Source organism: Erythrolamprus reginae, unplaced genomic scaffold, assembly GCF_031021105.1.
Source record: "Erythrolamprus reginae isolate rEryReg1 unplaced genomic scaffold, rEryReg1.hap1 scaffold_333, whole genome shotgun sequence".
Lineage (NCBI taxonomy): Eukaryota > Metazoa > Chordata > Lepidosauria > Squamata > Dipsadidae > Erythrolamprus > Erythrolamprus reginae.
This window is the reverse complement of record NW_027248699.1, coordinates 9,907-35,365: the sequence shown is the minus strand read 5'-3', so window position 1 is coordinate 35,365 and position 25,459 is coordinate 9,907. Positions and strand designations below refer to the sequence as shown.

At 44.3% G+C, this 25,459-nt stretch overlaps 1 protein-coding gene across 1 annotated transcript; it reads left to right on the top strand.

The window, feature by feature from the left end:
* Positions 1-257: 257 nt before the first annotated feature.
* Positions 258-16,655, top strand: PES1 (pescadillo ribosomal biogenesis factor 1; the record flags this gene model as incomplete). The annotated part of the gene is made up of 8 exons (XM_070731445.1): positions 258-353; positions 5,318-5,407; positions 6,893-7,023; positions 8,466-8,591; positions 9,401-9,585; positions 13,843-14,000; positions 15,018-15,185; positions 15,938-16,655. Coding segments are annotated over 8 exons (1,041 nt in total), but the record flags the coding sequence as incomplete, so codon positions are not given.
* Between the last annotated feature and the right edge of the window lie 8,804 nt (positions 16,656-25,459).

The window sequence follows — 25,459 nt, the reverse complement described above, 5'->3', positions numbered from 1 at the left end:
ACTTCTGTTCTGTCGCAACGTCAGTCACTAAACAAGCTCTTGTAAATCAAGCCTGTAACTTGGTTGCAACTTCCTTTTTTAATATTCAGCCATACCTAACCCTTCCTTTTTTAAAATAAATATTTCCCAAAAAAAAACCATTTGCAAGGTTCTAGGACTGTAACCCTGCATTAATGGTCTGGTTTAGCACTCATGGGGGTTTTTTGGGGTGTGTATGTGCTGTCTGGACTATCTCAGAGGGTTGACCACCCCACATCTGTGTCCTGTTGTTTCAGATCGAAGGCCATTCCTCAGCAGAGGGCAAGCCAGAGGATGGAGAAGCTTATGCCTTGAATTCTGAGAGCACCTTGGAGGTGAGACCGGGGGAAGCCCCATCCTGTCCTTCCAAATTTTCCTCCACAACCTTCCTTAAGAAACCTGGCATTCCTCTATGTCAATGTTTCTCGACTTTGATGATGCGTGGACCTCAACTCCCAGGATTCCCATGCTACCAGTCGGTTAAATATAAGATGAATTAGGATTCGAATCACGCAGGGAAAGGTTAAAGAGGGAGGAAGAGGAAGTAGAAAGGGAAGGGAGAAGAGATGGGGTGGAGGGAAGGAGGAAGGGGGAGAGAAGGAGGAAGAAGGTAGAGGGAGAAGAATAGAATATATAGAATAGAATAGAATAGAATTCTTTATTGGCCAAGTGTAATTAGACACTTAAATTGGACAATAAAATTAGACTATGGACAATAAAGTAGAATAGAATTAGAATAGAATAAGAATTAGAATTAGAATAGAAAATAGAATAGAATAAGAATTAGAATAGTAAATAGAATAGAATAAGAATTAGAGTAGAAAATACAGGAAATAGTATAAGGGCAGACTAGATGGACCATGAGGTCTTTTTCTGTCGTCAATCTTCTATGTTTCTAAAATAGAATAGAATTAGAATAGAAAATAGAATAGAATAAGAATTAGAATAGAAAACACAGGAAATAGTATAAGGGCAGACTAGATGGACCATGAGGTCTTTTTCTGTCGTCAATCTTCTATGTTTCTAAAATAGAATAGAATAAGAATTAGAATAGAATAGAATTAGAACAGAAAATAGAATAAGAATTAGAATAGGGAATAGAATTATAGAGTAGAATATAGAATAGAATTAGAGTAGAGTAGAATAAGAATTAGAATAGAATAGAATTCAATAGAATTCTTTATTGGCCAAGTGTGATTGGACACACAAGGAGTCTGTCTTTGATGCAGATGCTCTCAGTGTATATAAAAGAAAATATACATTTGTCAAGAATCAGGAGGTACAACCCTTAATTGTCATAGGGGTCACATAAGCAATAAGGAAACAATCATTATTAATAAAAATCTTAAGGATACAAGCAATAGGCTACAGTCCTAAGTGGGAGGAAAAGGGTGATGGGAATGATGAGAAAAAACGAGTAGTAATAGTAATGCAGACTTAGTGAATAGTTTGACGGTGTTGAGGGAATTATTTGTTTAGCAGAGTGATGGCGTTTGAGGGGAAAACTGTTCTTGCATCTAGTTGCCTTGGTGTGCAGTGCCCTATAGCAATGTTTTGAGGATTAGAGTTGAAACAGTATATGTCCAATGATGTTATGCTTGGCTGGCATGCCTTTATATGGTACGATAAGGATAGAAACCACTCATACTTTAAAAGACGCACACTAAGAAAATATTTATTAGAAGTTTGGAAAGACATAAGAAAAAATCATTTTTTGACAGTCCCTGAATGGGTCGCCCCCCTAGAAGCAATAATTCACCCTAAATCTATAAAGGAAACTAGAATAATAAGATATTATTATTATTATATAATAATATAATTATTATTATAATAATAATTCTGTGTTAGCAAATACTTCAAAAGAAAAGGATTTAGGGGTAATGATTTCTGACAGTCTCAAAATGGCGTGAACAGTGCAGTCAGGCGGTAGGGAAAGCAAGTAGGATGCTTGGCTGCATAGCTAGAGGTATAACAAGCAGGAAGAGGGAGATTATGATCCCGCTATATAGAATGCTGGTGAGACCACATTTGGAATACTGTGTTCAGTTCTGGAGACCTCACCTACAAAAAGATATTGACAAAATTGAACGGGTCCAAAGACGGGCTACAAGAATGGTGGAAGGTCTTAAGCATCAAACGTATCAGGAAAGACTTCATGAACTCAATCTGTATAGTCTGGAGGACAGAAGGAAAAGGGGGGACATGATCGAAACATTTAAATATATTAAAGGGTTAAATAAGGTTCAGGAGGGAAGTGTTTTTAATAGGAAAGTGAACACAAGAACAAGGGGACACAATCTGAAGTTAGTTGGGGGAAAGATCAAAAGCAACATGAGAAAATATTATTTTACTGAAAGAGTAGTAGATCCTTGGAACAAACTTCCAGCAGACGTGGTAGATAAATCCACAGTAACTGAATTTAAACATGCCTGGGATAAACATATATCCATCCTAAGATAAAATACAGGAAATAGTATAAGGGCAGACTAGATGGACCATGAGGTCTTTTTCTGCTGTCAGACTTCTATGTTTCTATATAAGGACCTATTAAATGACCAAATGAAATTAAAATCTAGGATGAAACTACAAGAAGAAGGGATAATAATTGATTGGTGGCACTATGCACAGATTCGATCTAGATACCAAAAAGATAGTATGCTATATATTTTTAATAAGAATAAAAATTTTCTAAGTAATTTAATAACTATTAATCAAACTAAAACAATAGGTAAAATCTATAAATATCGGATTGCCCATAAAAACATAGATTTGACTTTAAAGGATAACATGATAAATTGGTGTAAAAATATTGGAAAACAAATAGATATAGATACATGGGAGAAAGTCTGGATCTGCAATTGGAAAATGACAAAATCAGTGTCCCTAAAAGAAAATCAAATTAAAATGTTTTATAGATGGCACCTCCCACCAAATAGGATAGCAAAAATGTTTCCCAAAACTTCTCCGTTATGTTGGAAATGCAAGAAGGAAATAGGGTCCTACTATCATCAATGGTGGACCTGTAGTAAAGCTAGACTCTATTGGAATATGATAGAAAAAATAATAAAAGAAATAGTCAAACAGGATATAGAAATAACCCCGGAATTTTATTTATTAGGAATTACAAAACAGACCTACAAGAAAGAAATTTTATACCTAGTTATACATATTTTAACTGCGGCTAGGATTATATATGCGCAACACTGGAAAGGGGAGGCAATCCCCAAAGAGGAAGAAGTAATAATGAAAATATTAGATTGCGCCGAAATGGATATGATGACAAGACGCTTGAACGATCAAGAAGATACTGAATTTTATGAAACATGGAACAAAGTTTATACAGTGGTACCTCGGTACTCGACCACAATTCGTTCCAGAAGTGTGGTCGAGAACCGATTTGGTCGAGTACCGAATTTATTTATCCCATAGGAAATAATGGAAATGGATTTAATTGGTTCCCAGCCCCTGTTAACTCGCTGGGAACCAATTAAATCTATTTTCTTTATTTCCAATGGGATAAATAAATTCGCTACTCCAAGCTGCAGGAAAGGTGGGGGCTGCTGCAATCTTGGCAGCTTCTGGGGGCTCCTTTCCTCATTGCTTCCTTTTATTACCTGTAAGCAGCTTCAAAAACTTTTTCCCTGTGGCTGCAACAGCAGCGGCTTCCCTTCCAGTAGCAACAGCACCGGGAACGTCACGTGATGAAGGGAAGCCGGCGGAGCCATCTCAGCAGTTGCTGCCGCTCCAGCAGCTTCCCTTCATTACGTGACTTCCCAGCGCTCTTGCTACTGGAAAGGAAGCCGCCGCTGTTGCAGCCACAGGGAAAAAGTTTTTGAAGCTGCTTACAGGTAATAAAAGGAAGCAATGAGGAAAGGAGCCCCCAGAAGCTGCCAAGATTGCAGCAGCCCCCACCTTTCCTGCAGCTTGGAGCTCTTAGAGAGCTCCTCAGCCCCCTGAAGCTGCCGGGATTACATTTCGGATAATGAACAAAATTTTCTCTGGCTGTTCGGTATCTGAATTTTTGTTCAGATACCGAAGCAAATTTTTGCCGAAAATTTTGTTCGTTATCCGAAATGTACGAGAAGGGAAGCGTTCGAGTACCGAGGTACCACTGTATATGGATAAATAAAAAGAAACACTAGAAGGTTAAGACAAATAAACAAATAAATACAAAGTATTTTGGTAAAAATTGTTGTATCATGTGTGATAATAGTATTAGACAGAACAAGTTTGTTTTAGCAATATATTAGAATTAGTCTATACATGTAGAATTATTATGAGAAGAATTTCGAACCTATATTAATACTAGTTTGAATACGAAAAGCTTTAATGAAAAATTTAACAAATTATTTTTTAACATTTACAACAACGAACTGTATTCAAATATGTATTCTTTTTTTTCTGTATTTGAATTTATACTTTTGAGATAAGCGGGGGAATCACACTCCCATTTTCCATGTTAAATGTATGTGTGTCTGTCTGTCCATTTTAAGAAAATTAATAAAATTTATGGGGGGCGGGAAGAAACAGTTTATGTCCAGGACACGATGGGTCAGTAAATATTTTCACAGAAGATAGAGGTACGGGAGTGTAAAGGAAAAAAAAAACAGACTGATAAATTACAGCATAAAACAGGTGCAAAAATAGTATACAGTGTTCCCTCGATTTTCGCGGGTTCGAACTTCGCGAAACGTCTATACCACGGTTTTTCAAAAATATTAATAAAAAAATACTTTGCGGTGTTTTCCCCTATACCATGCTTTTTTCCCGGCCGATGACGTCATATGTCATCGCCAAACTTTTGTCTGCCTTTAAAAAACATTTTTTATAATAAACTTTAATAAATAAACATGGTGAGTAATAATCTAAACGGTTGCTAAGGGAATGGGAAATTGCAATTTAGGGGTTTAAAGTGTTAAGGGAAGGCTTGGGATACTGTTCATAGCCAAAAATAGTGTATTTACTTCCGCATCTCTACTTCGCGGAAATTCGACTTTCGCGGGAGGTCTCGGAACGCATCCCCCGCGAAAATCGAGGGAACACTGTATATGATTCGTTGATCATTTGGATAAAAAAAGCAAAATTATGTGTATGTTATTGATGCATTTTAAGGTTTACGCATTGATGTATATATGGAAATTGTGAAGAGAGAAGTAAAAAATAATTCTCAGAATTCCCCAGCTTCAGTTCTGGGAATGTACATTAACTGCATGCTTCACTTAAGTTCGCTTGGATCAAATCTCCTATTAATTCATGATTCTCTTTTCTTTCTTTTTTTTAACCCCCCCCCCCCCTTTAGAAACTGTCAGCTCTCAGCACCAGCCTGGCTCGAGTCGTTGCCCCCAACATAGAGGATGAAACCGAAGTGGATGAGTTTCCTGTGGAAGGAGTGAGTGACACACAAACACCCCTTTTTTTGGGGGGGGGGGGGAGTCAGAGGAAAATATACCGCTCAAAAAAATAAAGGGAACACTCAAAGAACCCATCCTAGATCTGAATCTAGGGGACCCAGGGGAAGAGCCTTCTCTGTGGCGGCCCCGGCCCTCTGGAACCAACTCCCCCCAGAGATTAGAATAGCCCCCACCCTTCTTGCCTTTCGCAAGCTTCTTAAAACCGACCTCTGTCGTCAGGCATGGGGGAATTAAGATATTCTTTCCCCCTAGGCTTCCACAATTTATGTATGGTACGTTTGTATGTATGATTGGTTTTAAAATAAGGGTTTTTAGCTTCTTTAGTATTGGATTGTCGCATGTTGTTTTTACCACTGTTGTTAGCCGCCCCGAGTCTACGGAGAGGGGCGGCATACAAATCCAATAAAATGAAAAATGAATGAAATATTCTCATATTCCTGTGCAAAGTTGAAGGTGCACAACAGCAGGTGAAATTGATTGTCCATCAGTGTTGCTTCCTAAGTGGACAGTTCGATTTCCCTTCTCCAGGTTCCGTCAGCCAGACAATGTTGCTTGGCGGGACCTAGGGGAAGAGCCTTCTCTGTAGAGGCCCCAAACCCTCTGGAGCAAGCTCCCCCCCGAGATTCGCACTGCTCCCACACTCCTCGCCTTTCGTAAGAACCTGAAAACGCATTTAAATGATTTTAGAATGTTTTTAAGTGAACCTGAAAGCACATTTAAATGATTTTTAAATGTTTAGCTTTTTAAGATTATTTTTAAATTAATTTTAAATTTGGAATGCTGTGTTCAGTTCAGTTTCACCTACAAAAAGATATGGATCAAATTGAACGGGTCCAAATACGGGCTACAAAAACAGTGGAAGGTCTCAAGCATCAAACTTATCAGGAAAGACTTAATGAACTCAATCTGTATAGTCTGGAGGACAGAAGGAAAAGGGGAGACATGATCGAAACATTTAAATATATTAAAGGGTTAAATAAGGTCCAGGAGGGAAGTGTTTTTAATAGGAAAGTGAACCCAAGAACAAGGGGGCACAATCTGAAGTTAGTTGGGAGAAAGATCAAAGGCAACTTGAGGAAATATTATTTTACTGAAAGAGTAGTAGATCCTTGGAACAAACTTCCAGCAGACGTGGTAGATAAATCCACAGTCACTTAATTTAAACATGCCTGGGATAAACATAGATCCATTGTAAGATAAAATACAGGAAATAGTATAAGGGCAGACTAGATGGACCATGAGGTCTTTTTCTGCCATCAATCTTCTATGTTTCTAATTATTTCTATTAATTGGATTTGAAGTGTTTTATATATTGTATTTTTTATTGAAATGATGTAAGCCGCCCCGAGTCCACAGAGAGGGGCGGCATATAAGTCGAATGGGTGGGTGGGTGGAAGGAAGGAAGGAAGGAAGGAAGGATGGAGATGGGTCCGATAGAGCTTTTCTCTCTCTCTCTCTGCTAGGAGACTGCAGAACAAGAAGAGGCCAGGAGGAAGGAGGAAAAAGACTTGGAGAAACAGAAGAAGCTCTTTGAAGGACTGCACTTCTTTCTCAACCGAGAGGTGCCTCGCGAACCCTTAGCCTTTGTCATCAGGTGGGTGTTAAGTCTTCGCCTTCGTTTTTCCTGGCTCTCTTCTGGAATTCGGGCAAGAGTGAGACCAAGGTGGTGTTGCTCTACAGCCCTTGGAGTGATGGACCATAGGTCTTGGTTGAGTGAACCTCCTGCAAGCAGCTGCACTAGAGCACCAGGATGTATCCTGGACAAGCCCTACGTGCTTCCCTGAAGGCTCCAGAATGCGAAAAACAACACAACAGGGCAAACCAGGAGTCTGTTTTTTTCCAACTTCCGATTTATTATTATTATTATTATTATTATTATTATTATTATTATTATTATTATTAATTAGATTTGTATGCCGCCCCTCTCCAAAGACTCGGAGCGGCTCACAACAACAAAACAGTACAAATCCAATGATTAAAAGCAATTTAAAACCCTTAATATAAAAACAGTCATACATCTCAGACAAACTATACATAAAACGGAAACGGTCCAGGGGAATCAATTTCCCCATGACTGACGGCAGAGGTGGGTTTTAAGGAGTTTGCGAAAGGGAAGGAGGGTGGGGGCAATCCTAATCTCCAAGGGGAGTTGATTTCAGAGGGTCGGTGCCGCCACAGAGAAGGCTCTTCCCCTGGGCCCCGCCATTGTTTAGTCGATGGGACCCGGAGAAGGCCCATCTGTGGGACCTAACCGGTCACTGGGATTCGTGCGGCAGAAGGCAGTCTCGGAGATATTCTGGTCCGATGCCATGAAGGGCTTTATAGGTCATAACCAACACTTTGAATTGTGACCGGAAACTGATCGGCAACCAATGCAAACTGCAGAGTGTTGGTGTGACATGGGCATGTCTGGGAAAGCCCATGATTGCTCTCGCAGCTGCATTCTGCACGATCTGGAGTTTCCGAACACTCTACTTTGAGACTTCATGGGTCATTTTTACCATAGAGCTTGGAAGGGGGCATCTCATGTCTTTTCTCTTGAGACGTCCATAGAGGTTCTTAACTATCCAGTGTTCCCTCGATTTTCGCGGGTTCGAACTTCGCGAAAAGTCTATGCCACGGTTTTTCAAAAATATTAATTAAAAAAAGTACTGCACTGTTTTTCCCCCTATACCACGGTTTTCCCCGCCCGATGACGTCATATGTCATCGCCAAACTTTCGTCCGCCTTTAATAAATATTTTTTTAAATAAACTTTAATAAAGAAACATGGTGAGTAATAATCTAAATGGTTGCTGAGGGAATGGGAAATAGCAATTTATTGGTTTAAAGTGTTAAGGGAAGGCTTGTGATGCTATCCATAGCCAAAAATAGTGTATTTACTTCCGCATCTCTACTTCGTGGAAATTCGACTTTCGTCGGCGGTCTCGGAACGCATCCCCCGCGAAAATCTAGGGAACACTGTACATTCTCTTTTAAATTGTGCATGTGAATATAAAACCTGTCGCTAACTTAAGCCCACCTCTCCTTCACACAGGTGCTTTGGGGGCAAAGTGTCTTGGGACAAGTCGGTCTGCATCGGCGCCACCTACGACGTTACGGATCCACGCATCACCCACCAGATAGTTGACCGTCCAAATATAGAAAAGCAAGTAGTTGGACGGTGAGTGGTGTTCATCGGTAGCCCCCCCCCCCCCCCAAAAAAAATCACCCATCAAATTTTAAGAGGCAGTGTGCTGTGAAGGAAGGAAGGAAGGAGAAATGGAGGAAGGAAGGAAGGGAGGAGAAAGGGAGGGAGGGAGGGAGGAAGGAGAAATGGAGGGAGGGAGGGAGGAAGGAGAAATGGAGGAAGGAGAAATGGAGGGAGGAAGGAGAAATGGAGGGAGGAAGGAAGGAAGGAAGGAAGGAAGGAGAAATGGAGGGAGGAAGGAAGGAGAAGTGGAGAGAGGAAGGAAGGAGAAGTGGAGAGAGGAAGGAAGGAAGGAGAATTGGAGGGAGGAAGGAAGGAAGGGGTGGGCAATTAATTTATAATTATAATATAATTATAATATATAATATAGTATAATATAATATATAATTATAATTTATAATTATGATATAATTAACTCAGTTCTACCCAATAATATACAGTATACAGCAAAATTAATTTGCCCACCCCTGACTTAGAGTGAGTCATGAATGGAGGTTGTAAAATAGTCCTCGGTTTACAACACATTCACCTAGGGACTTTCCAGAGTGAGAGTGGCATTGAAAGAAAGCGACCTACGACCTTTTCATACGTATGACCATTACAACACGCACAGACGTACACAAACACGCACAGACAGACACTTTGGAAGGACGGAAGGACAAGTCAACCTGGAGTCCAGTGAGATTCGAACTGCCAAATTGCAGGCAGAGGTAGCCTGCAGCACTGCAGTCTAACCACTGCACGAAAGACGTCACTTCTCATGGGCTTTCCTTTCCCCCCAGATATTACCTCCAGCCTCAGTGGGTCTTCGACTCGGTCAATGCTAAGCTATGCCTCCCGGTAGCCGATTACTTCCCCGGCGTTATGCTGCCTCCTCATCTCTCCCCGTTTGTCTCGGAGAAAGAAGGCGACTACGTGCCCCCAGAAAAGCTGAAGCTTTTGGCCTTGCAAAGGGGTGAACAACCAGGTACCCAGGGGTGGGCTGCTGCCCAGACCAGATTGAGGGGTGGGTGGGGTAGCGAAAATGGAGCTCCACTCCACAACACCCAATTTGCACCGAAAGATGTTGAAAGAAAATGCAGGGCGTCTTCTTTGGGCAGCCTCTGCGTTCTTCCTGAAAGCGTTTAAAACCCCCAAAGCCGGCGATTCTGCTACAAACAAAAGTGTCTAGGAAAATTATAAGGAGATAAGATCTGGAATTAATAATAATAATAATAATAATAATTAATAATAATAATTAATAATAATAATTTATTAGATTTGTATGCCACCCCTTTCCGAAGACTCCGTGTGATCTGGGTTTCTGCCTCCCCTTCCTTTCCGAATGGCTATAATATTCTGTAATATGGTAAATGATTTAGCTTTACTACCGTGTTTCCCCGATAGTAAGGCCATGTCTTACTTTCTTTTTACCCCCAAAAGCCCCACTATGTCTTACTTTCGGGGTATGTCTTACATTACCATCCCCGGAAGCGAGCCAGTTTATGCCCTGGAAACCAGCTACTCTTCCAGCCAAGGCACCTTTTGAGCGGCGTTGCAAAAAAAAAAAAAAAACATCTTACGTCTCCCCTTCCCCCAACCCCGGCCTCTTTCACACAACCCGACCTCTTTCTTTCTCCTTCTCTGGCAGATCGAGCGCGCGAAGTGGCACCTCTCACCTTCCGCCGCTGCTGGCCGCCCGCCCTCTTTCGCCCAGCGCCGCTTGAAAGGACCCCCCCCCCCTTGGCTTCTGCGATATGCCGGAGAGCCGGAGAAGGGGGCGTCCGGACCCCCCCACCCCCAGCAGAAGCCAAGGGAGGGGGGTCCTTTCAAGCGGCGCTGGGCGAAAGAGGGCGGGCGGCCAGCAGCAGAAGGCGAGAGGTGCCCCCTTCTCCGGCTCTCCGGCATATCGAAGAGGCACCTCTCACCTTCCGCCGCTGCTGGCCGCCCTCTTTCGCCCGGCGTCGCTTCGGAAGCCGCCGAACGCCGTCAGGGGGGTGCTTGGCGAGCGGCACTTGGCGAACGGAGAGGCGGTCACCAAGCGCCCCCCTGACGGCATTCGGCGGCTTCCGAAGCGACGCTGGGCGAAAGAGGGCGGCCAGCAGCGGCGGAAGGTGAGAGGTGCCTCTTCGCGCGCTCGATCTGCCGGAGAGCCGGAGAAGGAGGCACCTCTCGCCTTCTGCTGCTGGCCGCCCGCCCTTTCGCCCAACATCGCTTGAAAGGACCCCCCCCCCCTTGGCTTCTGAGATATGCCGGAGAGCCGGAGAAGGGGGCGTCCGGACCCCCCCACCCTCAGCAGAAGCCAAGGGGGGGGGTCCTTTCAAGCGGCGCTGGGCGAAAGAGGGCGGGCGGCCGCGGCGAGGCGAAGGGGATGGGCGCGTGGGGAGCTGCGAGAAAGGAGGCGGCCGAAGCGGCGGCCCTGGCCGAAGCGGCGGACCAGTTCGCGGCGCTGGCGAGGGAGCTGCGCGCCCAGGAGAATCTCCCTTACGCAGCCTGGTGGCAGCTGGCGGTGGCGTGCTGCGTAAGGGAGACTCTCCTGGGCGCGCAGCTCCCTCGCCAGCACCGCGAACTGCTCCGCCACTTCGGCCAGGGCCGCCGCTTCGCCCGCCTCCTTTCTGGCAGCTCCCCACGCACCCATCCCCTTTGCCTCGCCGCGGCGAGGCGAAGGGCGCGCGGGGAGCTGCCGGAAAGGAGGCGGGCAAAGGAGGGCGCAGCTCCAGCCGAACAAAGTGCAGCCGAGCAAAGTGCAGCAGGTCAAGCAGGCCACCAGGACAGGCTGCTCCTCCGAAGCCGGCTCGGGGGTTTCCATGAAGAGGCGGTGCCTGCGCCACGGAGGCAGCTGGCACCAGGCTGCCTAAGGGAGATTCTCCTGGGCGCGCAGCTCCCTCGCCAGCGCCGCGAACTCTTTGCAAAGCGAAGGACGGCGCTGGGGCCGAGGGAACCGCCGCCAGGGCTGCTGCCGCGCTGCCTGGGTCTTCCCGAAGTCATCGGGCTCCCCCCCGCAATACCCCCGTGTTTCCCCGAAAGTAAGACATATGTCTTACTTTCGGGGTATGGCTTATATTAGCCAACCCCCCTGAAAACCCCCATATGTCTTACAATCGGGGGGGTCTTACTATCGGGGAAACACGGTAGATAAATGGTCAAAGCAATGGAAACTGCAGTTTAATGTTTCCAAATGTAAAATAATGCACTTGGGGAAAAGGAATCCTCAATCTGAGTATTGCATTGGCAGTTCTGTGCTAGCAAAAACTTCAGAAGAGAAGGATTTAGGGGTAGTGATTTCTGACAGTCTCAAAATGGGTGAGCAGTGTGGTCGGGCAGTAGGAAAAGCAAGTAGGATGCTTGGCTGCATAGCTAGAGGTATAACAAGCAGGAAGAGGGAGATTGTGATCCCCTTATATAGAGCGCTGGTGAGACCACATTTGGAATACTGTGTTCAGTTCTGGAGACCTCACCTACAAAAAGATATTGACAAAATTGAACGGGTCCAAAGACGGGCTACAAGAATGGTGGAAGGTCTTAAGCATAAAACGTATCAGGAAAGACTTCATGAACTCAGTCTGTCTAGTCTGGTGGATAGAAGGAAAAGGGGGGACATGATCGAAACATTTAAATATGTCAAAGGGTTAAATAAGGTTCAGGAGGGAAGTATTTTTAATAGGAAAGTGAACACAAGAACAAGGGGACACAATCTGAAGTGAGTTGGGGGAAAGATCAAAAGCAACATGAGAAAATATTATTTTACTGAAAGAGTAGTAGATCCTTGGAACAAACTTCCAGCAGACGTGGCTGGTAAATCCACAGTGACTGAATTTAAACATGCCTGGGATAAACATAGATCCATCCTAAGATAAAATACAAGAAATAGTATAAGGGCAGACTAGATGGACCATGAGGTCATTTTCTGTCGTCCATCTTCTATGTTTCTATTCTCTAGAACAGAGGTCTTCATAGCTGGCTGGAGAATTCTGGGAGTTGAAATTCACAAGTCTTTAAAGTTGCCAATTTGGGGACCCCAGCTCCAGAAAAATAAAATGAATAATGCCTGAAACCTCATGTTTTGCCAGAAACCTTGATTTTGTTTGGTAGTCTGCCGGAAGGAGGGTTAAGATTGCTTTTGTGGAATGGAGTATTTTGCGATGTTCACTTTGGCTGTGAAAGTAGCAAGGAACAATTTTAGATTGTTGCCTTTGAGTAAGTGATTATTTTGGGAGTGGCCACTTTAATCATGAAGGGACCTTGATGACAAGGCTCAAAATGGGCTTTCAAAATCATAATTCAATTCAATTCAATTTATTAGATTTGTATGCCGCCCCTCTCCGAAGACTCAGGGCGGCTCACAACAGTAATAAAAAACAGTATAACGATGGAACAAATCTAATAATAAAATTATATTAAAAACCCCAACAATTTAAAAACCATACAGCACATACATACCAAACATAAAATATAAGAAAGCCTGGGGGAGATGTCTTAATTCCCCCATGCCTGGCAATATAGGTGGGTCTTGAGTAACTTGAGAAAGACAAGGAGGGTGGGGGCCGTTCTAACCTCCAGGGGAGTTGATTCCAGAAGGCCGGAGCCACTGCAGAGAAGGCTCTTCCCCTGGGGCCCGCCAAACGACATTGTTTAGTTGACGGGACTCGGAGAAGGCCAACTCTGTGGGACCTTACCGGCCGCTGGGATTCGTGCGGTAGAAGGCGGTTCCGAAGGTATTCTGGTCCAATGCCATGAAGGGCTTTAAAGGTCATTACCAACACTTTGAATTGTGACCGGAAACTGATCGGTAGCCAGTGCAGGCCACGGAGTGTTGTAGAAACGTGGCCGATGTGAGATGTTTCTGCCACTCCGAGTCTGCGGAGAGGGGCGGCATATAAATCTAATAAATTATTAAATTATTATTATTATTATTTCACTGTTCTGTAGCTGCTCACTTCTAGGATGTGGGTGAATTCGATGACCTGCTTGTTTGGAGTCCATTGATATGGGTCTTGTTTTGAGGTTCTTGGGAAATCCTTGGTCAAGTCACATGACCATCAAGCTATTTCCCACCTGGTCACATGACTGGCAAGCCACTCCTACCCAGTCACATGACCGGCAAGCCACACCCACAAAATAAGCCACGCCCACAGCAAAAAGTTTGGTAGATCTTCACAGCCAGCAGGTCCTGGGTTTCTGGCGAGCCTGTCGCATCCCAGAATGCCTTTCTCAGCAACTTTAACATGGTTTGGATCTTTTTCAGTAGCCAAAGATAGTGAGTCGGAAGAGGAAGAAGAGGAGAGTGGCGGGGAGGACGAAGGTGCAACTGGAGGCTGGGAGGAAGAGGAGGAGGAGGAGGATTCTGACAAGGAAGACGAAGGGAAACTACGCAAGATGGAAGCAGAGCGATCCCAGAGCAAGGTATCCTGAAAGATTGATTTGATTTCATTGATTGATTGGATTGGATTTGTATGCCGCCCCTCTCCGTAGACTCGGGGCGGCTAACAACAGTAGTAAACAGCATATGACAATCCAATATTAAAACAGTTAAAAGCCCCTATTGTAAAACCAAATATACAGACATACCATGCATAAATTTTTTATTTATTTATTTATTTATTTATTAGATTTGTATGCTGCCCCTCTCCGTGGACTCGGGGCGGCTCACAACACAATAAAACAATTCATAACAAATCTAATAACATACAATTTAAAATTTAAAGTAGTTAAAAACCCCCATTTTTAAGCAGACATACCTACAAACATAAAATTGTAAAGGCCTAGGGGGAAAGAGTATCTCAGTTCCCCCATGCCTGGCAGCAGAGGTGGGTTTTAAGAAGCTTACGAAAGGCAAGGAGGGTGGGAGCAATTCTAATCTCCGGGAGGGAGTTGGTTCCAGAGGGTCGGGGCCGCCACAGAGAAGGCTCTTCCCCTGGGTCCCGCCAAGCGACGTTGTTTAGTTGACGGGACCCGGAGAAGGTCAACTCTGTGGGACCTAACTGGTCGCTGGGATTCGTGCGGCAGAAGGCGGTCCCTGAGATAGTCTGGTCCGGTGCCATGAAGGGCTTATGCTTATGATGCAATCAGAAAGTGGTCAGACGTTGATTGAAACGGCTGGTGGGCGAGCAACATCCACTGTATAAGACACAGAGATTTCCACCCAATTTTAGAGGGAGGAGAGCATCTTATATGCTGAATTATTATATTTTATTGCATTGTATGATATATTATGTATTATATATTATACAAATCCAATAAATAAATAAATAAAATATTATATATTATAATACTTACTGTTGATATTATATAATATATTTATTATGTTATATTTAAAGCAAATCCTTCTAGTATTGGCTTTAGGAAGCTTTTCCTTGAAGGTTTTGTCCTACGGTTTAACCGAAACTGTCTTCTGAGAGCCTCGTTTTCCTCTTGTCTCAGCATCTTCCAGTGAAGGTGACACCTGGCCAGGTTGTGAAGGAGGATAAGGAGCGGCTGATGCAGGAACAGCAGAGCGAGGAAAAGCGTTTGGCCATCATGATGATGAAGAAACGGGAGAAATATCTCTACCAAAAAATAATGTTTGGGAAGAAGCGCAAAATTAGAGAGGTATCTTTCTTTCTTTCTTTCTTTCTTTCTTTCTTTCTTTCTCTCTCTCTCTCTTTCTCTCTTCTTCTTTCCTTCCTTCCTCTTTCTGTCTTTCTTTTTCTCTCTTTCTTTCTCTTTTCTTTCCTTCCTTCCTTTCTCTCTCTCTCTTTCTTTTTTCTCCCTTCTTTCCTTCCTTCCTCTTTCTGTCTTTCTTTTTCTCTTTCTTTCTCTTTTCTTTCCTTCCTTCCTTTCTCTCTCTCTTCCTTTCTGTGTTTTTCTCTCTTTCTTTCTCTTTTCTTTCCTTCCTTTATCTCTCTCTCTCTTTCTCTTTCTTTCTTTTTTCTCTCTTCTTTCTCTCTCTTCTTTCCTTCCTTCCTCTTTCTGTCTTTCTTTTTCTCTTTCTTTCTCTTTTCTTTCCTTTCTTTCTTTTTTTCTCTCTTCTTTCTCTCTTCTGTCCTTCCTTCCTCTTTCTGTCTTTCTTTTTCTCTTTCTTTCTCTTTTCTTTCCTTTCTTTCTCTTTTCTTTCCTTCCTTTCTCTCTCTCTCTCTTTCTTTCTTTCTTTCTTTCTTTCCCCTCTTCTTGGTTTCCCTCCTGAGAATCACCAATGAGTCCTCTATACGCATCCCAGGATAATTTTGCAGAATCAAATCTGGATCTGTCTCCGGGACCAGAGGTTTTAACCTTCGGAGCTTTTTGGGGCTGGAAGTCCATCTTCAAGGACCTTCTCTGTGAGAATCGGACTTTAACATTTTTTGTTCCCCCTTCTTTTTCAGGCAAACAAATTGACAGAGAAACGAAAAGCTCACGACGCGGCAGTAAAATCAGAAAAGAAGAAAAGCAAGAAGGCACGACGGGAATAGAAGAAGCCCCCCGTCTCGTTTTGGGTTAAAATTTCATAACGCAGCCCTGGAGAGTGGACCCAAAGCTAGATTTTTCACCTGGAGATGGACAACATTGGAATTCCTGGTTCTTCGGTTCTTTGTTTCAATCCCGTCTCCAAAGCAGAACTAATCAGAACCAGGTCTACCGCACCCTTGGTTCCGATCAATTTTTCTCTTTTATCACACCCCCTGTAGCAGCCTCAGTGAGACGGTCAGACAGGTCTTCAATCTGAGATGGAGAAATGTTATTTTTGGGGAAAAAAATAGTCATGAACAGTTGCTTGTTGCCCAAGGACACACAAAACAGCAAACACACGAGCAAGGTTCCTAACTGAAATTAGAAAATTTATTTCCCTTTTATTTTTGGCACAGAATAAAGGTTTTTGCAAGTTCTTGCCAAACACATTATTTTAAAACTCATTAACCGCAATCTTGCTCTACGTGTAAATAAAATATGGGACGTTAAGATAGCTATAGCTGTATCCTAGTTGTCAGCCAGCAATGCTTGTTCGTTTTGCAGCTAGTGTGTCGTTCAGTTTTTGCATTTTAGTTGTAAATTACATAACGGTGAACGAAGAGTTATTAAACTGGACTTTGAAATTGACAGCTACCAGCTATCGGTCTGCACTCATCTTTTTTCCCCCCTTAACTCGGTGTGACGCTGGGAGGTGTGCAACATATAAGCACAATGCTAAAATTGAAGAGGTGGAGCCAGCCGCGGAGCCGAGTGGACGGAGGGGAGCAGAGCTCCGTTTATTTCCTCCGCTTTTGAGCCGCTCGATCGGTCTCCTTTCAACCACAGATTACATGGGAGGTATCTGACGCCTGGGGAGTCCTGTCAGCTGGGATTTGTTTCGGGCGGCGGCCCGAGCCGGCGGACCAGAAATTTCCCATAAGAAGATCGTGCACCTAAAATCGGGAGCAACATAGCGGCCTGAGGTACTTCCGGCTGGAGAATACTAAGATGTTACTGGCGAGGCGATAGTACTGAACGGAGGAGTGTAAAATACCTATCAGGATTTGATTTTTTTTCCCTTAGAAACATAGAAACATAGAAGACTGATGGCAGAAAAAAGACCTCCTGGTCCATCTAGTCTGCCCTTATACTATTTCCTGTATTTTATCTTAGGATGGATATACAGTGATCCCTCGAGTTTCGCGTCCTCGAGCATCGCGAAAGGGCTATTTCGCGAGTTTTCAACCCGGAAGTAAACTCCACCATCTGCGCATGCGTGCCTTTTTTTCTATGGCCACGCATGCGTAGATGGTGGAGTTTCTCGCCGGGCAGATAAGCTGCTGGGCGGCTTCCCTGGGTCTTCCCCCTCTTGCCCCGGTAAGACCCTAGCGGCGGCGCGAGCAACGGCGTGGGCGGGCGGGCGGCACGCGCGGGGACACCCCAGCTCCGCTTCCCAGCTGGGAAGCGGCCCCAGCAACGGCGTGGGCGGGCGGGCGGTGCGCGCGCGCGCTTGGGGAAACCCCAGCTCTGCTTCCCAGCTGGGAAGCGGCCCCAGCAACGCGCGCGCGCTTGGGGACATCCCAGCTCCGCTTCCCAGCTGGGAAGCGGCCCCAGCAACAGCGTGGGCGGGCGGGCGGTGCGCGCGCGCTTGGGGAAACCCCAGCTCCGCTTCCCAGCTGGGAAGCGGCCCCAGCAACAGCGTGGGCGGGCGGGGCGGTGCGCGCGCGCTTGGGGAAACCCCAGCTCCGCTTCCCAGCTGGGAAGCGGCCCCAGCAACAGGGCGGGCGGGGCGGTGCGCGCGCGCTTGGGGAAACCCCAGCTCCGCTTCCCAGCTGGGAAGCGGCCCCAGCAACGCGTGCGCGCTTGGGGACATCCTAGCTCCGCTTCCCAGCTGGGAAGCGGCCCAACAACGGCGTGGGCGGGCGGGCGGCACGCGCGCGGGGGAAACCCCAGGTGCGAGCAACAGGGTGGGCGGGCGAAGGGCGGGTGGCGGTGGAAGTAAAAACACCATCTGCGCATGCGCAGATGGTGTTTTTACTTCCACACCGCTACTTCGCGAAAAATCGATCATCGCTTGGGGTCCTGGAACGGAACCCTCGCGATGATCGAGGGACCACTGTATGTTTATCCCAGGCATGTTTAAATTCAGTTACTGTGGATTTACCAACCACGTCTGCTGGAAGTTTGTTCCAAGGATCTACTACTACTCTTTCAGTAAAATAATATTTTCTCATGTTGCCTTTGATTTTCCCCCCAACTAACTTCAGATTGTGTCCCCTTGTTCTTGGGTTCACTTTCCTATTAAAAACACTTCCCCCCTGAACCTTATTGAACCCTTTAACATATTTAAATGTTTCGATCATGTCCCCCCTTTTCCTTCTGTTCATGATTCTGGTGGTGGGTGTTTGGGGGCTATAACCGATTGGTGGATTTATAAACCAAGCTTTGGGAAGCGAGAAGAAGAGTGGGAGCTGTCATCCTCCCCCCTCCCCCAGCGGCGAGATACTTACAATTGAAAGAAATCATATTACCTTATAAAGCGATCTATTAGCACAGCGGTCTCCAAACTACGGCCCGCGGGCCACATGCGGCCCGCTGAGGCCATTTATCCGGCCCGCGGGTGAGTGACAGGAGCACATCTAATTTTCCATGAATAAAATGCGGTATTTTGTTAGTAACTAATATCAATCATCAAAAAAGTTGCAAAAGTGTTTTTTTTTAAATTTTGTCATCCAGTTACATTCATTTTCTTTTAATTAAATTCCCTCCTCAAGAAAGTACAACACCAATTATATTTCTAACTTATTAACCATTATGCCAAAGTGCTTCCTTCTTTCTTTATACATTTTTCTATAAGCCAAGAAAACCCTGTATAGCCAATCAGATGTTAACAAATGAAAATTAAAAACAAAACAAACATATATGAATTTCAGACTTCTTTCCCCCCCCCTCCCATCTTAGTTAGTTTAGTTTAGTTTATTTAGATTTGTATGCCGCCCTTCTCCGAAGACTCGGGGCGGCTAACAACAATAAAAAACAATGTAACAAATCTAATATTAAAAAGTAATCTGAAAAACCCCAATTTAAGAGACCAATCATACCAACAAACACCATGTATAAATTCCATAAGCCTAGGGAGAAGGGGGGGAAAATTTTCAATTCCCCCATGCCTGACAACAGGTGGGCTTTAAGGAGCTTGCGAAAGGCAAGGAGGGTGGGGGCAACTCTGATATCTGGGGGGAGCTGGTTCCAGAGGGTCGGGGCCGCCACAGAGAAGGCTCTTCTGGGTCCCGCCAAATGACATTGTTTAGTCGACGGGACCCGGAGAAGGCCAACTCTGTGGGACCTAACCGGTCGCTGGGATTCGTGCGGCAGGAGGCGGTCCCGGAGATATTCTGGTCCAGTGCCATGAAGGGCTTTATAGGTCATAACCAACACTTTGAATTGTGACCGGAAACTGATCGGCAAGCAATGCAGACTGCGGAGTGTTGGAGTAACATGGGCATATTTAGGAAAGCCCATGATTGCTCTCACGGCTGCATTCTGCACGATCTGAAGTTTCCGAACACTTTTCAAAGGCAGCCCCATGTTTTTTACTTTAAAATAAAGTATGTGCAGTGTGCATAGGGATTTGTTCATACGGTTTTTTTATAGCCCGGCCCTCCAACAGTCTGAGGGACAGTGAACTGGCCCCCAGTGTAAAAATTTTGGGGACCCCTGAATTAGCATATAACAACTTTCGGTTTATACCCCAAAGTAAAGGAAAAGAGAGAATAATTTCAACCAAGAATTCTACCAGGTTGCTTACAAGGTCGTTCACTGGATCTTTATTTTTGAGTGCACTACAAAGTCGAAGAAATGACTAAGGAAGTGACTAAGGGAAGTTGCCAACTGTTTTTTTTCCCTCTTGCTTGTTTCTCCTTAGACCTGGTGGATTTCTAAACGATCAACGCAAGGGGAAGTTTATCTTTAGTCTCCTGGTTTCAACTTATCTAACTTCACCAGAAGCAAGAACTTAATAAGTACAGTGGCACCTCGGTACTCGAACGCTTTGGTTCTTGTACATTTCGGATAACAAACAAAATTTTCGGCAAAAATTTGCTTCGGTATCTGAACAAAAATTCGGATACCGAACAGCCACAGAAAATTTTGTTCATTATCCGAAATGTTACCGCCGGGGCTGCTGCAATCCCAGCAGCTTCAGGGGGCTGAGGAGCCCAATAAGAGCTCCAAGCTGCAGGAAGGGTGGGGGCGGCTGCAATCCCGGCAGCTTCGGGGGGCTCCTTTCCTCATTGCTTCCTCTTATTACCTGTAAGCAGCTGCAAAAACTTTCTCCTACCCGGCAGCGGCAACGGCGGCGGCTTCCCTTCGAGTAGCAACAGCGCCGGGAACGTCGCGTGATGCAGGGAAGCCACCGGAGCCATCTCAGCAGTTGCCGCCGCTCCAGCAGCTTCCCTTCATTACGTGACGTTCCCGGCGCTGTTGCTCCTTGCAGCTGCTTACAGGTAATAATACGAAGCATTGAGGAAAGGAGCCCCCCAAAGCTGCCGGGATTGCAGCCGCCCCCACCTTTCCTGCAGCTTGGAGTACCAAATTTATTTATCTCATAGGAAATAAAGAAAATAGATTTAATTGGTTCCCGGCGAGTTAACGGGCTGGGAACCAATTAAATCCATTTCCATTATTTCCTATGGGATAAATAAATTCGGTACTCGACCAAATCGGTTCTCGACCACACTTCTGGAACGAATTGTGGTCAAGTACCGCAGTACCACTCTATCTCAAACTCAACCCAGACAAGACGGAGTGGCTGTGGGTCTTGCCTCCCAAGGACAACTCCATCTGTCCGTCCATTACCCTGGGGGGAGAATCATTGACCCCCCCCTCAGAGAGGGTTCGCAACTTGGGCGTCCTCCTCGATCCACAGCTCACATTAGGGAAACATCTTTCAGCTGTGGCGAGGGGGACGTTCGCTGAGGTTCGCCTGGTGCACCGGTTGCGACCCTATTTGGACCAGGAGTCACTGCTCACAGTCACTCATGCCCTCATCACCTCGAGGTTCGACTACTGTAACGCTCTCTACATGGGGCTACCTTTGAAAAGTGTTCGGAAACTTCAGATCGTGCAGAATGCAGCTGCGAGAGCAATCATGGGCTTTCCTTAAATATGCCCATGTTACACCAACACTCCGCAGTGGTTGCCGATCAGTTTCCGGTCACAATTCAAAGTGTTGGTTATGACCTATAAATCCCTTCATGGCACCGGACCAGATTATCTCAGGGACCACCTTCTGTTGCACGAATCCCAGCGACCAGTTAGGTCCCACAGAGTGGGTCTTCTCCGGGTCCTGTCAACTAAACAATGCCGCTTGGCGGGACCCAGGGGAAGAGCCTTCTCTGTGGCGGCCCTGGCCCTCTGGAACCAACTCCCCCCAGAGATTAGAATTGCCCCCACCCTCCTTCCCTTTCGTAAGCTACTTAAAACCCACCTCTGCCGCCAGGCATTGGGGAATTGAGATACTCTTTCCCCCTAGGCCTTTACAATTTTATGCATGGTATGTCTGTATGTATGTTTGGTTTTTATAATAATGGGTTTTTAATTGTTTTTAGTATTGGATTATTATTATATGCTGTCTTATTGTTGCTGTTAGTCTCCCCGAGTCTCCGGAGAGGGGTGGCATACAAATCCAATCAATCAATAAATAAATAAATATAAATAAAATAAAATAAAATAATAATAATAAATTAAAAAAATCTCGGATTGATCCTTTGATCATTGATTGTGACAACTGGGCTTGTTTAAAAGAACAGACTGCTCATTTAAAAAGCAGACTAAAAAATAAAAAACATATATATATATATATATACATCAAACCCTCTGTGTCTTCAAGACAGAGGACTTCTAATTAAAACTTTACTGTATTACAAAGGAATCGAAGAATTGAAGTATGAAAGAATTGTGACAATCACCAATCATAGAAACTATTTATTTTCTAATACTGAGTTTTCTTTTCCTTTTCTTTTGTTCAATGATATATTTCTTTTTCTTTCTTGTTTAATGAAATATCTTTAAAATATATAATCATCTAGAAATAATAAACCAATTAGTATCAAATAATTATTTACTATGTAAATAAGTTTTTCCTTTTTCATGCTTTCAAATTTCTAGTTAGTGTAGATAATTATCCTACAACTCTGAATGAATTTAACTGAGCTAAACAATAGTAATTAACTGTATTGTACTATACTGAGCTAATTAAGTCAAATACATATTTAGTTATATTTACAATTATATATTTATATAGGCTAATGTTACTCTTAATTCCTTTTCTGCTATTACTAGTGTTGTGATTCAGCCTGAGGCTCCTCAGGGACCAGCTGGATCTCTGCCGGATCCATGCCCAGAGGAGGAGGACAGTGAACAGGAGGGGGAGGACCAGGCAGACGGGGGAGAGGCACGTCAGGAGGAGGAGGAGGGAGAGCAGCCTGAGACCCCCGGGGGGGGGGGGGGCCTCCCCAGCTAGTAGCCTGGATTCATTGGATGAAGACACACAGGCTATAATAGACATGAGGCAGCGACGTGCAGCTCAAAGACGGGGCCAATTAGAAAGGTATTTCCATCCCTGAATTGGCAACAGCTGGGTTTGGGTGTGGTTCTCCTCAGCAGGGTTGAAAAGGCAGGCCCACCCTTGCAGTCTTGTGGAGAGTTATCAACTGGGAGTCCTGTGACCTTGCTTCGATTCTCGGCGTTTCTGATCTTGGCTTGTGGCCTAGAAGTCTGGAAGACTTGGGGGAGGCGTGGGGTTTATTATCTCCAGCGTTGTTTTTGCCAGCAAGAATCCTGTTTTCTTGCCTGGCCTTCGTGAAACCTCTGTGAAGCTTCATAGTGTTCCTGTCTGTAAGAACAGTTTTTGTTACCTGTGTTTGCTTTCAATTGTATAAACTGCCTTTGCTTTTTACCAGTGTGTCTGGATACTCTTTTTGGTTGGGGTTGGCGTCTGGGGGGACCCAAACAGAACAACTAGAAAATACAAATATAAAATTATTGCGAATTATTTTAATATATAAAATCATTAAGATTATTAAGATTTATGATTTGTGCTTTACTTACGGACCTACTCTGAAAAGATAACGATATCATTACTGTGAACTATTTTTACTTGATCATTTGATAGACAGTTGTCCTCTTTCTATTTTGATTATCATTACTTTTCTTCCTTTTGTTGCTGGTAATGTTTCAAAATCAGGTTTAATACTTTGGATGAACTGTAATTTCATTTTGATAAATTGTAATCCTACACATTTGAAGAATCATAATTAATTGAAAGTACAGATTAAGTATCTCTGAAGGAGCGTTATATTGACAATATAGATTTTTCTTAAAATTATTGGATAGATTTTAGTAAGGAAAATTACATCAGCCGGGGAAATTTAAGTAGATAAAAAAGGGGAAAGTTAAGAATATCAAATTTACCCGGCGGGAAATAAGCCTAACACTATTAAGAGTGGAAGGAACTAAAAAAGCTGTAACTAAGTGGGAATAATTAATAATAATAATTAATAATACTTTATTGGACTTGTATGCCCCCCTCTCTGAAGACCCGGGGCGGCTCACAACAATAATAAAACAATATAGTAGTAAAACAAAGCCAATATTAAAAAAACATATATAAAACCCCAGCAATTAAAACCATACAGCACATACATACCCAACATAAAATATAAAAGCCTGGGGGAGGATGTTTTAGTTCCCCCATGCCTGGCGATATAGGTGGGTCTTAAGTAATTTGCGAAAGACAAGGAGGGTGGGGGCTGTTCTAATCTCTGCGGGGAGTTGATTCCAGAGGGCCAGGGCTGCCACAGAGAAGGCTCTTCCCCTGGGGCCCGCCAAACAACATTGTTTGGTCGACGGGACCCGGAGAAGGCCAACTCTGTGGGACCTTATCGGCCACTGGGATTCGTGCGGTAGAAGGCGGTTCTGGAGGTATTCTGGTCCACTGCCATGTAGGGCTTTAAAGGTCATTACCAACACTTTGAATTGTGACCAGAAACTGATCGGCAGCCAATGTAGGCCACCATAACCTGGTGGGATATCATAAAAATGACAAGTCTCTCCAATCTTACCAGACTTGGATCGGGAAGAAGACCAATTAATCTGTCTACCTCCGCCATCCCAAGCCCCTCCTCTCAGAGATCTCTCAATGACATGCTCCTGTTGTGATTAGCTCTGGCCCAGCTCCTGCCCCAAGGACTCGATGTGGGGGAGACATCCACATGCTGCAGGCCTGTTCCCCCCCCCCCCCGTGGAATCTGCTGATGAAGGCTCCTCTGACCAAGAAGACAGGAGTGACAGGGAGGAGGAGAGTGTGGCAGACAGCTCAGAAGGAGATCAATTACCTAGCTCCTCCTTGGATTCAGAACAAGAGGTAATGATACAGCCACGCATGCGGAGAGCGATGCATATGCAGCAACAACTGAGAGATTATTATCAAAGAAAATGAGGCCACCTGTGGTTGGGTGGGGCTGTGGTCATTAGTGAGGCTGCTATAAATAGCAGCCTTTGGGTTTGGCCATTGTGGAGGATTATCTGATTGTTGTGTTTCGTGCCTGCTTTACTGACTTTGACCTTTTGGGGGCTGCTTTTTCCCCGCTTTGTAACTAAACCGGAGCAAAGTGTGTTTCACTTTGTGAAAGAAGAAGGACTGTGAATTGCCTCACAGCTGCAAGCTAAGTATCACAGAACTGATAAGGGACTTGTACAAATTACCAGTTTCTTTGGAGACGAGTGCTCTTTGCTATACCAAAAGAGGGCTTGGTTTAAGTGAATTTTCATTATAAAGAACATTGTTTTGAATTTTCAAACGTGTGTGTGTCTGAAATTTGTACCTATGAATTTTTGGGAGGAGTCAACCAGAGAGCCCGACAGAACATGCTCCCTAGGGGATGATCAAACTCCTTTAAGGACCTACAGTCCATGATGTTACAAGTGCAAGAAATGATGGCCAAAAATCACAATGATATTAAAAAAGAACTTGGAGAGGTTAAAAACGACACTAGTGAGCTAAAGAAAGAATTCAAAACATGGATAAAAAACACGAAATTTTCCAACAACAAATATTAAAACATGAGCAAAAAATTCAAGAGTTAGAGGACAGAATAGTTCAGGATCATAGGAATTTAGAAGAAATGAATGAGAGTCTAATGCAGGCAAATAAAGACCTGGAACTGTCAGTGATCCTGTTAGAAGCGGAAAAAGCAAACCACTTCCTCCGCTTTCGAAACCTAAAAGAAGAAAGAAACGAGGACTTGCCCAACACTATGGCTGATATCCTTTCTAAAGCGTTAGGTACAGAGAAACAGGTTATGCAAAATGTGCTGGACAAGGTATACCGCATTAATACTAATTATGGGAGACGTCACAATTTGCCTAAGGAGGTACACGTCAAACTTGTCAAAAAA